Below are 14,357 nucleotides of genomic sequence, written 5' to 3'. Positions count from 1 at the left end.
CCCTAGGCAAGAGTTCTATCTTTCTTTTTTCTCTTTAAGTTTTGAAGTCCTCAACCTCCCACCACCCCCCAGGACAAGAACTATGTCTTCCTTCCCTTAAGTTCCCCTTCTCTTAAAACTCTCCTTCCAGCTGGAGAGATGGCTTAGTAGTTAAGGCGCTTGCCTGTGAAGCCTAAGGACCCATGTTTGACTCTCTAGATTCCACATAAGCCAGACACACAAAGGGGAAGCCAGCGCAAGGTTGCATATGCCCACTAGGGAACACAAACATCTAGAGTTTGATTGCAGTGGCTGAGGCCCTGGTACACCAACTCTTTCACTCTCCCTCTAAAATTTTTTTTAAAGCTTTCCTTCCTAAAGCTCTAAGCTATAATAACATCTTTTGGGGGACTGGAGAAATGACTTGACAGTTAAGGCAATTGCCTGCTAAGCCAAAGGACCCCGGTTTGATTCCTCAGTACTCATGTTAGCCAGATGCAGAAGGGGGTGCATGCATTTGGAGTTTGTTTGTAGTGAGTGGCTTGAGGCCCTGGTGTACCCATTCTCATATTCTCTCTCTCTCTCTCTCCCTCTCTCTCTCTCCTGCTTTCTCTCAGTCTCAAGCAAATCAATAAAAAAATAAATAAATAAATTTAAAAAAATCTTTTGGAACTTTATCCTCTGGCCTATGGATTTCATTCACTGAACTCACAATATAAGAATCTGGGGACAATTTAAACTATCAGTGCATTAGCATATATTGGTGCATTGACAGAGGAACCCCAAAACTCCTGTATTATCATTAATCCAATCCATCAGAAATGTACAAAATTGTAAGAAAAATCCATGCCTACAATAAGGAACAAACAGCTCAAACCCAATACAACTTTGAAAACAGAGAGACAATATCATTATAAAATACTTTAGGACAGTAACAGATTTTGAACTCAGTTTAATACTTCTTTTAGGCTACTAAGACTACTGCTTTAGCAATGTATCCCCTGGCATTTTAATGCAAATCACCCTAATGCCACAGGACAGAAGGAAAAAAAAAAAAGAAGAAGAAGAATCAGCATGTGTCCATCTTACACACACACACACACACACACACACACACACACACACACAAATACTACACAAACCAGGAATAAAGATTTTACCTACAAATCATTTGGGAAAATAAAGACTTTTTACTACAGTTAGAATTTGGTAAGAAAGCAACAAAAAACCATTGTTAGAGGTCAATTTTATGCATCTTTCTATGGGGAAATTTAGAAGTAATTCTATTCATAGGTTTATAAAACAACCTATGGATAATCATTAATTCCACACTTGTAGAAAGGCTCAGAATATCTGATATAACAATATATTTTTGATACTTTATGAGAGCATTTATAAAAAAATTACTCAATTTTAATAGAAAAACAAAGTGGTTACAATTAATATACAGGAAATAGGTTATTGTCAAGAGTCCAAATCTCTTCATTACCATCTAAGAAAGTTGAGTTAGAAGGTGAGCAGGGGAGCTGAGAGTAAGCTCAGTGGTAGCTCAGCATGCACAAAGCTCTGGGTCCAATCCTTACCACCACCACAGAGAAGGTAAAAAGATAAAATCTCTACAGGATACAAGCAATCAAATATATACTTAGAAGTAGGATGTTTTGATTCTTCCTTAATTTCCTTCTAATAATACTAGCTCCAACCAGTAACTCTATATCAATCAATAAAACTTTAAATTCTAGAGCTGGAGGGAAGGCTTAGCGGCTAAGGTATTTGCCTGCAAAGCCAAAGAACCCAGGTTCGATTCCCCAGGACCAACATTAGCCAGATGCAGAAGGGGGCGCATGCATTTGGAGTTTTTTTGCAGTGAGTGGCTGGAGGTCCTGGTGTAACCGTTCTCATTCCCCCCACACACTTCTCTCTCTCCCCCTGACCCTCTCTCCCTCTTTCTCTGTTAAATAAATAAAAATAAAATATATTTTTAAAAAACTTTAAATTTTATTAACAGCTTAAAAGTTTCAAGAAGCACTTTAATCATTCTTTTATGATATAAGCCAGAACTTTCCCTATCTTGAACAAACAAATCAAAAACGAAATTTTAAAAAATTGAAAATAGGGCTGGAGAGATGGCTTAGCAATTAAGACACTTGCCTACAAAGCCAAAGGACCTAGGTTCAATTCCCTAGGATCCACATTAGCCAGATGCACAAGGGAGCGCATGTACCTGGAGTTTGTTTGCAGTGACTGGAAGCCCTGGCGCGCCCATTCTCTCTCTCTATCTCTCTCCTTCTCTCTCCCTTTGTCTGACTCTGTCTCTTTCAAATAAATAAAAAGTTTATAAAATAATTTTAAATTGAAAATAAAGCTTTAATGCTAATTTTACATATTTTCTTAACGTTCAAAACTATATACTAGTTATCAATAATGTCACTTCTTACCAGGATCTGCTAATCCAGTGGTCTCTAGCAGTATATAATCAAATTTCCCCTTTTTCTGCATCAAATTCTCAATAGCTTTAAGGCCATTGTCCCTGGAGAATACCAAAACATAATATAGAATTGGTTACTTGAATATTTTAGGTAATCCTTATTAGCATCTTAAAATATATTCAATAATACAACACAAAAATATCCTTAGGGGCTGGAGAAATGGCATACGGGTTAAGATGCTTGCCTGCAAAGCTAATGACCTAGGTTCCATTCCCCAATTCCCACATAAAGCCAGATGCACAAGGTGGTGCATGTATCTGGAGTTAGTTTGCAGTGGCTAAAGGCCCTGGTACACTCATATTCTCTCTCTCCCTTTCTCTAATAAATAAATAAATAAATAAAATATTTAAAAATATATTTTAGGCACATCAAAATTTAACTCCTTAAGCTTCTAATAAAATGTCCAACACCAATGAAAAGAACATAGGTATATATACAAATATAAAGAAGTGTGTAACAAATTAAGACCTTAAGTTATTAAAATCAAAAGCAGAGGCAGAGGGGATTTTATCTGACAAAACTCTACCAGTATTTGTCATTTTTACAGCTTTTTTTTTTTTTTTTTTTTTTTGGCTTTTTGAGGCAGGGTTTCACTCTAGTTCAGACTGACCTAGAATTCATTATGCAGTCTCAGGTGGCCACGAACTCACAGCAATCCTCCTACCTCTGCCTCCTGAGAGCTGGGTTAAAGGTGTGTGCCACCACATCCAGCCAGCTTTAAATATATATATATATTTAGTTCCATGTGTGTATATAGTTGTGTGTATACACCAAATTCTCTTCACCTTACAAATGAATGCCTATCTAGCTTTGGGGGGGGGGGGAGTGAATGGGGAATTGAACCAGGCTGGTACAGCTTTGCAAGCAAGTGCATTTAACTGCTGAGCCATCTTCCAACTCCCATTCTAACCCTAGTCCTAAACCCTCACCTTCAATATCTATAATAATGATGAAATTGATTTCACACCATTTAGTTCTATCTGAATTACAGTATAAGTTCTAATACTTTTTAAATGATAGCAGTAAATTCTATCTAGCTCGGGCTGTTCTAGAACCTGCCATGTAGCCCAGATTGGCCTGAAATTTCATTTCCCAAATGCTTGAACTACAGATGTGTACCAACAAAGTATCATTAACAAAGTAAAGGAAAATACTGCATACACTGAGTTTTGGTTAAGAAAGTCTCTTATGACTACTTTGTCCTTCGAAATAAAGTGACTCAGTTTCAAGCACCTAAGGCAGAAAGTTAATTCACTAGGATACACAAAATCAACAGCACATATATTACTTCCCAGAAGTTATCTATGAAATAGGAGTTACTACATTTGAGGTACTTTTCTAGGACTTATGGCAGCTTAGTGAAGAAAAAATATTGTCCATGTCATGTTTTCTTCCTTCTCCTTCTTTTGTGCATACATGTGTATGGTGGACTAGGTGTGGTGTATGCGCATAGCTGTGCAGATACATTCATGGATGCACACAACACAGAAGCCAGACTCTTCTGCCTTATTTCCTTGAGAATCTCTCACTAAACCTGGAGTTCCTCTTTACCTTGTTTTTTAGTTGGCTGAACTAGCAAATCAGCAAACCTCAGCAATCCCCAAGGATTCTCCTGAGGCATGTGTGGCCATATCTAGCTTTTTACATGGATTCTGGAGACTGAACTCAGAACCTCATGTTTGTGTGGAAGCACTCTTACTCACTGAGCCTTCTCCCTGGACCACTTTGTTGTTGCTGTTGATGCTTGAGATATGATCTTACTAAGTTGCCCAGGCTGGCTTTGACTCACACTGTAGCTCAAGCAGGCCTTGAACTTGGGATCTTCTTATCTCAGTCTCCTGAGTAGCAAGGATTACTGGCTGTACCATCAGGCTTAGCTGGGTATTTTCTTTTTTGACAATCATTTATTTTTTAAATTTTAGAGAGGTTGAAGACTTAAAAATAAGACTAATAGCATTTTAAGTTTAGAATAATCCTGGGTGTAGTTGTGCATGCCTTTAATCCCAGCACTCAGGAAGCAACAGTAGGAGGATTTCTGTGAGTTCAAAGCCAGTCTGAGATTACAGCAAGAGTTTCAGGTCAGCCTGACTGACTATTCAGAATAATAATTTTTAGATAGGAAATAGAACATTGAAAAAATTCAATAAAAAGAAAAAAGATTCAAGCAAATAGAAAAAAAAAGCAAGAAACAAATTAAGAAAATATGCTCTAATAAATTTAACAAACCACATAAATTCAGTTAAACTGCACAGGGAAATCAAAGCTAGAAATATAATCAATAGCCATTTCTAGTAAGCCAACAAGCATGCAGTAAAACCTATTCCTTACTTCACTGAACAGCACAGGCAACCGTTTCGAAGTTCCAACCACTCTTCATAGAGCTCTCCACCTTGGCTGACAGCTAAGGACTTCTCCACTGCACTTCCTAGAAAAATTAATAGACAGTCCTTAGATTACATTCACTAGCCACCCAAAAGCAGAACCAGAGATTTCAAAGCAGAATCCACATTTTATAATTCTTACTTCTTTCATACTCTTCATGTAACCTCAATAGTTAAATTATAGTACTCAAGACCATCTTAACTGTTTTTCCTTTAGGATATAAGTGGAAAAGAGCATGGTGCCTCTCTGTATCCTAACACTCAAGAGTGGGAGGCAAGAGGATCTTGAGTTTAAGGCCAGCGTGGGCTACATAGCAAGTTCCAGATGTGCCTGGACCTACAGAGTGAGTCCCATGATTGATTGGTTGATTAATAGGTAGCTAAAAGATCATACATACATATATACAAATATCCATACATGGAATGACAGACACACAGGAGGATAGATTGATTTCTTAAAAGACAAATCTAAAATTAATAAACACAGCAACTTGCACTTTAGGGCTCTTAGTTGGCCAGCACCCATTTCTTATTAAAGGAGCTACCTTGAGAATATTTTTTAAAATATTTTTATTTATTTATTTTTTTTATTTGTAAATGGGGGGAGGGATGGGAATACCAGGGGCTCCAGCTACTGCAAAAGAACTCTAGACGCATGCACCACTTTGTGTATTTGGCTTTATGTGGGTACCCCGGAACTGAACCCGCATGATTAGGCTTTGCAGGCAAGCATCTTAACAACTGAGCCATCTCTCCAGCCCCTTTGAACGCATTTATTCTTATCTATGGTAAACTTTCTAAATATAGTAGTATACTTTACATATTGATTTTTGTATGTCCTTCAACATCTGATGAGAGAGTTTAAGTATTATTTTTCTTTTAACTCTTCTATTTTGTTGGTCTCTAGTATACAAATTGCTCAGTATTCTTAATACAAGTAAACACCCTTAATTCATTTTGAGGAAGGTTTGTGGCCAAAGTAGCATGTGCTAATTTAAAGATTAAGCTTTTATACAAATATACAAAAGTTTCCTAGTAATGCTTACATGAAAAATAATTAAGGACATGTGAGATGCTTATCATAAGAACAATTTAAAATGTTCTACCTGCAGTATACCCAAAGCCAGGGGACATTTTAAGTGACCAAAAGAAAAGAAAAATTTATGTTTTCCACTCATATTTCAGTTAGGTAATGATAAAAGAATTAGTCTCCAGGCAACACAAAACATTAATACAGCATAAAAGAGTATTGGGAATGCCGTGGAATACAAAATTATAAAAAGCATCCTTCCAAATTGAAGAAAAACAGTAAGAAATTGTAAGTAAATGTAATCATTACACAATTAGTAGCCAGGTGTAAATGTAAGCACCAAAGGAAGGGTAGGACAGCTTACAGTGCCAACGTCCAGACACAAAATGGCCTGGATACCCATGACTTTGCCTGCTAGGAGAAAAAGATGACGACATCAAAATAAAAGAGAAACTAATTGAAAGGGATAGGAGATATGATGGAGGGTGGGTTGTGAAGGAGAAGGTTGGGGGGATGGGAATTATCATGGTTTATTCTCTATAATTATGGGAGTTGTCAACAAAAACAAGTTTTAAAGGGCAGGAGAAATGGCTTAGAGGTAAAGGTGCTTGTCTGCAAAGCCTAAGGACCCAGGTTCAATACCCCAGTACCCAACTAAGTCAGACACATATGGTGGCACACACATCTGGAGTTCATTTGCAGTGGCTGGGGGCCCTGGCATGCCCATTCTCTCTCTCTTTCTTTCTGAGTCTAATAAAAATTTAAAAAAAAAAAAAAAGCTAAAGGGCTTGAGAGTTGGCTTAGTGGTTAAGGCACTTGCCTGCAAAGCCAAAGGACCCAGGTTCAAATCTCCAGGAACCACATAAGCCAGAGGCAAAATGGCACATGTGCCTGGAATTTGTTTGCAGTGGCTGAGGCCCTGGTATGCCCATTCATTCTCTCTCTCCCTTTCTCTCTCAAATAAATAAATAAAATGGTTTTTTTAAAGCTAGAAATGGGCTATTACTAGAAATCTTAGGAGTCTTTTTCTTTAATTTTTATTATTGACAACTTCTATAATAATAAGCAGTAAACAATGATAATTCCTTCCCATTCCCACGTTTTCCTTCACAACTCCACTCTCTATCATAATCCCTCCCCTTCTCCATCAGGTCTCTCTTATTTTGATGTCATCATCTTTTCCTATTATGATGGTCTTGTGTAGGTAATGTCAGGCACTGCAAAGTCAAGAATATCCAGGCTATTTTGTGTCTAGAAGAGTACACTGTAAGGAGTCCTACCCTTCCTTTGGCTCTTACATTCGTTCCACCACCTCTTACAAAATGGACCTTGAGCCTTGAAAGGAGAGGAGAGGAGAGGAGAGGAGAGGAGAGGAGAGGAGAGGAGAGGAGAGGAGAGGAGAGGAGAGGAGAGGAGAGGTAAAAGAAACTCCCACATGTTAAATTTTACTTCTAGCTTGTTATGACACACACCAGTAGGAAAGTACTGAAGAGGCAGGCAGGGGCAGAGGCAGAAGCCGGAGGATCAAGTTAGAAGCCAGTTAAAGCTACACATTTAAAAAAAAAAAAAAGATTTTTACTTCTAGAGCCAATGATTTCATATAAAAATCTAATTTAATTCTATTAGTATGCATTCCAAAGTTATATAAAATTTTATAGAAACCACCTTGTATCACCCCAAATCTATATACAATACTTGATTAAAAAAAAAATGTATCTCAAGCAGGGTGTGGTGGCGCATGCCTTTAACCCCAGTACTTGGGAGGCAGAGGTAGGAAATCACCATGAGTTCAAGGCCACCCAGAGACTACATAGTGAATTCCAGGTCAGCCTGAGCTACAGTGAGACCCATCCTCAGAAAACAAAACAAAAAAATCTTATTTTTCCAAAACTCTCCATAGTTTTCTCACATTATAATACCTTTTGTTTTATTTTGTTTGTTTTTCGATGTAGGGTCTCACTCTAGCTCAAGCGGAACTGGAATTGGTCACAGGGTGGCCTTGAACTCATGGCGATCCTCCTACCTCTGCTTCCCAAGTGCTGGGATTAAAGATGTGCGACACCATGTTCAGCTAAACTTTTATTTTTAAATACAGAGCATTGGCTGGAGAGATGGCTTTGTGGTTAAGATGTTTGTCTGCAATGCCTAAGGACTGAGGTTCAATTCCCTACTATCCACGTAAGCCAGATGCACAAAGTGGCACATGCATCTGGAATTTATGTGCAGTGGTTATAGGCCTTGGCATGCCCATTCTCTCTATCTGGCCCCCACTCTCTAACAAATAAATAAATAAAATTTAGAAAATTGTAAAAAAAAAAAAAATAGAAAATCACCTCTCCAATGGAATAAACTTTTCTGTAAGTTCTTAAAACATGATATTTATGGAATTTTACTTACCTTCTCCAAATTCATTTAAAATAACTGCTATTCTTTTACTATGTTGCTCGGTCAAAATGTAGTTCAGAAGGGTTGTCTTTCCAGCACCTACAAATGTTAAAGCAACAAATTTCAAAGACAAATTTTTCAAGGCACCAAAAGAACATAAAATGTCCTAATGTCTCCAGGAATTTATATGCCATTTTTCATATTGCTTAACAATATTATAGAGGATTTTATGAAAAAGATTATAGAAATCTCTGAAAACTATTATACTAAAATTCTTGTATTATACCTTATATTGTATCATATATTAAATGTGCTATATAAAATGTTTATATTAAATTTTGTATTTTGCATATTTTCATAAATATTAAAAATAACCTTACAAGATCAACCAGTTCTTCAACTAAATATTACTAAAATAATTTCTTCATAACTTACAGTACAGTAATACAAGGGAATCTAAAATTTCTATTTAATAAGGAGTTAATGAAATAATGGCTCCTAAGAAATGAAACATGCAGCTTATGAAATGTAAAAACATGCATACCCCTTTCATAATGACCTTTCTGAACCAAGTATGCTTGGTTTATTTTCTTAAACTTTACATATATAAAGACTTGTAATATATTTCAACATCCATTGACCATATACACACTAAGACTAACTATATGGCTACTTTTGGTATGCCTAAGCAATCTATAAAACTGGTTTTGTGTTGGAGAGATGGCTTAGCAGTTAAAGTACTTTCCTGCAAAACCAAAGGACCCAGGTGTGATTCCCACGGACCCACATAAGCCAAATGCACAAGGTAGCACATGCATCTGGAGTTTGTTTGTAGTGGCTTGAGGTCCTGGCACACCCATATTCTCTTTCTCTCTCTTCTCTTTCTCTCTCAAATAACTAATAAAAACAAAATATTTTTAATATATATTTATAAAAATAAAAAAATTTAAAAACTGGTTTTAAGAAATGGAGTACAGAAGTAGAAAGTGTTAACAAGACTACTCAGTATATATTTATAAAGCTATGTGGACTTTATCCAGTAGGTGGCATAACAAACCTATTTTGTTCATCTCAAGAAAAACATTTACCTAGTGAACAAAAAATACCAAAGGTCATAAAGAATTTTTTTTTTAATCTCAAGTGCAAAGTACTATAGTTTAATTACACAAATTCACTACTCATTTTTCTGTTGTTAGACATTTATTTAGGCTGTTTCCAACGTTTTGCTGTTACAGTGTTGCTAAAAAGTACAGTTTGTACCCATCTACTACAATATATTTCCAGGTTTTCTCAGGTATAACTTTAGAGTTATCCCCAATATCACCAGAGTAGTTACTTTAGGTCACATTCCTTTTGAACGCTTTTGAAGAGATTTTTTTAAAATTTTTGTTTATTTTTATTTATTATTGCTTATCTGAGAGCAACAGAGAAAGAGGGAGGGAGGGAGAGAGGGGGTAAGAGAGAGAGAATGAGCGCACCAGGGCCTCCAGCCACTGCAGACGAACTCCAGATGCATGCACCACCTTGTGCATCTGGCTTACATGGGTACTAGGGAATAGAGCCTTGAACGGGGGTTCCTTAGGCTTCACAGGCAAGCGCTTAACTGCTAAGCCATCTCTTCAGCCCAGCACTGGATTTTTAAAAGTGTTTTGGTAAACACAACATTACAAAAGAGTAATATGTAGGATAGAAGAGAAAGACTTTAAGGAGATAGAACATTGAGGAAATTCTTACAAGCAGACTCCATGAACAGTAAGCTATGCAAAGTCCAGTGACAGGGAAAGTAGGAAGGAATCCATTAATGTTAGGTATCTTTTAACATAATTATTATGGTCTTAATAATCAACAGGATTGTGGGGGGGGGGGGGAAAACTTCAAGATATAGCTCAGATTCATTCAAACGGATGAAGGATGGACCAGATTCATACTGTGCTTTGGTGAACCATGAACAAGGCAAAGAAAAGTCTCCGCTTCCATGGAAATAATATAAATGGAAGGGGATGTTAGGAAATTTAGTTAAATAAGGAGGCAATGCTACCACAGGATGATACTTCAACAAGAGACATACAAGATGCTATGGAGAACTTCAGCTGAACATCTAGCCAGAGGAGTAACAGCAAGAAGAAAAAGTCCCAAGGGGCTAAAATAGGCAGTCCCTTTAAAAAGGAAAACATTCAGTGTGCTTAGCCACCTGTCTGACAGGCTAGGGAGGTTAGCAAGGACCAGATGGTATAACCTTGAAAATCATGCTAAGGCATTTGAACTTTCATCCAAGTGAATGCCACTAAAGGGTGTGACACACTCAAACTATCATTTGTAAAGATCATTAGGGCTTGCTTAAGAATATTAAAGAACAGCAAGATTAGATTATATTAGTTGGAAGGAAATACTGATAAGAGTATTACAAGTGGTTGGGATCACCAGAGCAGGATGTGAGGACACAGTTGTCTGATAGGACATCACATCAGACACCATATGGATGTAAGGTAAAAAGTGGAAGCCAGAGAAGTAGGTGGGAAAATGTGAAGAACATAATAGAAGCCAGCAGAATGGTGTATCCAATGTTTCCAAAATCAAAACTGGTACAGGAGGCTGGACAGATAGATGGCTTAGCAGTTAAGGCACTTGCCTGCAAAGCCTGAAGTCCCATGTTTGATTCCCCAGTACACATGTAAGCCAGATGCACAAAGTGGTGCATGTATCTGGAGTTCATTTGTAGTAAGTAGAGGCCCTGGTGCACCCATTCTCTCTCAAATAAATTTTTTAAAATGGTACATGAATAAAACCGTGCCTTAAGTTCAGCAACAAGGACATTGCTGACATTGGTCCTCACTCCAGAGCTTCAGGCCACTATCTCCAGTCTGAAGTATGCTGTGTGGACAAGGAATTCGTGCAGCTTCTATACAGCAGCCTCCATAAGTGAGGAAATAAAATCTATTCTTTTATAAAAATTAGTCCTGAGTGAAAACTAGAATAAACAATCCACAAGGAAAAAAAGTGTGGGAGAAAGGGCAACAGTGTTCTTAGTTCCCAGGGCTGCAGAGGTGGCTTAGCGGTTAAGGTGCTTGCCTGCAAAGCCAAAGGACCCAGGTTTGACTCTCCAGGACCCACGTAAGCCAGATGCACAAGGGGGCGCATGCATCTCGAATTCGTTTGCAGGGGCTGGTGGCCCTGACGCGCCCATATTCTCATTCTCATTCCCCCCCCCTCTCTCTCCCTCCCTCCCTCCCCCCCTCCCTCCCTCCCTCCCCCCCCTCTCTCCTTGCAAATAAGTAAGTAAATGTGTTCCAAGTTCCAATTTGTCTCTTGCAGCACCTAAAAATAGTATTTGCCACTATAAAGAAAACCACTTAGGCACATTTAACGTTTTCCACGTTTGCAATATAGTTCTTTATTTACCCTAGCTCTATCTAACTGCGGGAATTTAAAATGATGTCTCCAAAACGTTATCAATAAAGAATAAGCACATGGACTTCAGGAAAAGTGCACCATGTTCACAAAATTAGTTTGCAAGTATCCCTGTGCACCTCGCAACACCCTCAGTTTGAGAAACAGGGCAAAGATTTTATTCTTACACGTTCTATCACAGTGATTTGCAAACAAACCTCAAAAAAAATAAAAAAAGAAAAGATAAAACGTTAAGTGGAAATCCAATGAAGAATGTCCCACTTGTACGGGGCATTTCACACACAGGAGAGCCTTTAATTTAATGGCCGAGACAGGTGACGGTACTACTGCCCTTCTGGGAAGGTTTCAAAAAGGTAAGACGACTTGTGAGAGGGGCACGGATATTCGGGGGTGAGTCTGGGCCTCGACGCCTTGTTTCAAAAGGCGAGGCTTTGCTTCTCGCGGAGAAACGCAGGCAATCCGAACGTGGAGGCCAGGTGCCTGTCCCCCTACCTCGGACGTTCGTCCTGGGCCAGGAGCCCCGGGGCCCAGAGGAGACACCAACAGTCGCCCCGCCCCGCCCGATCGGAGCTCACTGCCCATTCTGCCCGGATGCCAATTACCTAAGTACCCCGTGATAATTGTGACAGGGATCTTGACGCCCGGGCCAGGCCGGTCCTCCTCCGCTCTTTGCTTGGTGTCAATGGGAACCAACACGGGACAATCCTCGGCGTCCTCCTCCTCCTCCTCCACCGTCACAGCCGCCCGTAACATCCCGGCCAGCCACACACCTAATGGCACTTCAAACCAGCAAGCCCACGGTCAAACCGCGGCAGCGCCAGCCCAGCACGCCGCGCCGCCCGCTGCTGTCGTCATCACACCGCGACGCGAGGCCCCGCCTACCCCGCCAGTTACCTGGGCTCTGAGAACCAGCCCGCCCCTTGGCCACGCCCCCGTCTGGCCACGCCCCCGCTGGTTGGCCACGCCCCGCTGCTGGGCGTGCTCCTCCACGGCGTGTGCCCTCAGCGTGATGCAAGGCTGTGAAGGGTCGGGGCAAGCGGACCACCGCTGCCTTGAAGCTGCCACTGGAGCCCAAAGCCTTAGTCACTGTCTGTTGCCACAGCTGAAACCAGAAAGCTTGATTCCCCAGTCGCTTAACAGCAACATTTCACAAAAGGCACAGACTTTATCATGTTGACATCTTTTTTTAGTATCATTAAGGTTTGTTTTTAATTTTTTGTTTATTTGTTTATTTATTTGAAAGACAGCAAGAGGCAGACAGAGACAGAGAATGGGCACTCCAGGGCCTCCAGCCACTGCAAACGAACTCAAGATGCATGCACCCCCTTGTGCATCTGGCTTACGTGGTCCTAGAGAATGGAACCGGGATCTTTTGGCTTTGTAGGCAAATGCCTTAATCGCTAAATCATCTCTCCAGCCCGTGAATCAAGTTTATTTTTTAAGTCAAAGTTCTATCTGTACTTTCCAACGTTGGGACATCAGTAATACTGTCATGAGAAGTGCTGACTTTCATAGTTTCAAACTCTGATCTTGAGCCAGGTGTGGCGGCACACTCCTTTAATCCCAGCACTCACTGGGGAGGCAGGGATAGGAGGATTGCTGAGTTCGAGGCCACCCTGGGCTAGAGCGAGACGGTGCATTGAAAAAAAAATCCTCCGGTTTCTGACAATGGAACACTCAGGAGCAATAGATTGTTGTTAGAAAATTTTCAGTGCCAGGGATGGGATACCTCCAGTGAGTTGTTGGCCAGGGAGGTCCCTGATGCCCCCAAAACATTATACACCATTACCGAGGCCCTTGGTTTCCCACCAGGAATATATGGTAAGACCCTATTGCTGAAGACTGCACATACTTGGGCTACAAGGCCACTGAAAAATCCTGCTGGAACTCCTCCATGTAGACCAGCGGACAGAAAGCTGGAAGAAGCCATTCTACATGTAGTTCAATGGGAGAAAGAGATACCACCAGTGAAGATACTCTACAGTGGACACTGAAGCCTTATAATTGCCCAGCCAGCCCAAATGAGCCAATGGGTGCAATAGTGGCATATCTGTCATGGTGGAAACCAACTGCCCTCCATTTGGACTGGAGGCCCGCTCCATGGGTGGGAACACATCCCTGATAATGAAAACTTAAAACAGGGGTAGTCATGAGCCCTAGGGGTGTAATATCTGCTGATGTCTGGAAAAATGTATATACTATGCTTATCAAACTGCCCAGTAAGCACTTCTCTTAATATTTACACCCTTATATTAACGCTACTCTCACTTTGGGTAGAGAATCTTCTCCTTTCAGATGGCAGTGACCTTGGGATGACTCAGAAGGCATCATAGTGCTGGAAAGAAGTGGCTGGAGTACTGAGTAACATCTCGATCACACCTTCCAAGGCTCAGGGTCTAATGCGGAAGAGGTGGTGGAAAGAATATTAGAGCCAAAAGAAGGGTAGAACTCCTTACAACATGCTCCTCCAGACACAAAGTGGCCTGGATATCCATGCCCTCATAGTGCCTGACACTACCTACACAAGACCATTATAGGAGGAGGAAAAGATCATGACATCAAAATAAAAGAGAGACTGATTGAGATGGGGAGGGGATATGATGGAGAATGGAATTTCAAAGGGAAAATGGGGGGGGGGTATTACCATGTGATATTTTTTATAATCATGGAAAATGTTAATAAAAA

The 14,357-nt window shown here is 40.0% G+C and overlaps 1 protein-coding gene across 4 annotated transcripts in view; it reads right to left on the bottom strand.

Annotated features, from left to right (window-relative positions):
- LOC101618180 (putative COBW domain-containing protein 7) overlaps nucleotides 1–12,514 on the bottom strand; it is a 59,888-nt gene extending 47,374 nt beyond the window's left edge. For 3 of the 4 annotated variants that reach the window (XM_045133260.1, XM_045133263.1, XM_045133270.1), the window contains exons 1-4: nucleotides 12,275–12,514; nucleotides 8,277–8,363; nucleotides 4,797–4,893; nucleotides 2,418–2,509 (exon numbers count right to left, since the gene is read on the bottom strand). In XM_045133260.1, the coding sequence (XP_044989195.1) occupies nucleotides 2,418–2,509; nucleotides 4,797–4,893; nucleotides 8,277–8,363; nucleotides 12,275–12,425 (427 nt within the window). In that variant the 5' untranslated portion in view covers nucleotides 12,426–12,514. Of the gene's footprint in view, nucleotides 1–2,417; nucleotides 2,510–4,796; nucleotides 4,894–8,276; nucleotides 8,364–12,274 lie in introns of those variants that run through there. The other variant, XM_045133274.1, reaches the window with a different exon arrangement.
- Between the last annotated feature and the right edge of the window lie 1,843 nt (nucleotides 12,515–14,357).

This window comes from Jaculus jaculus, chromosome 1 (genome assembly GCF_020740685.1).
Source record: "Jaculus jaculus isolate mJacJac1 chromosome 1, mJacJac1.mat.Y.cur, whole genome shotgun sequence".
In the NCBI taxonomy this organism is placed as follows: Eukaryota; Metazoa; Chordata; class Mammalia; order Rodentia; family Dipodidae; genus Jaculus; species Jaculus jaculus.
Note: the sequence above shows the minus strand (reverse complement) of the source record. Positions and strands in the feature narration are given on the sequence as shown.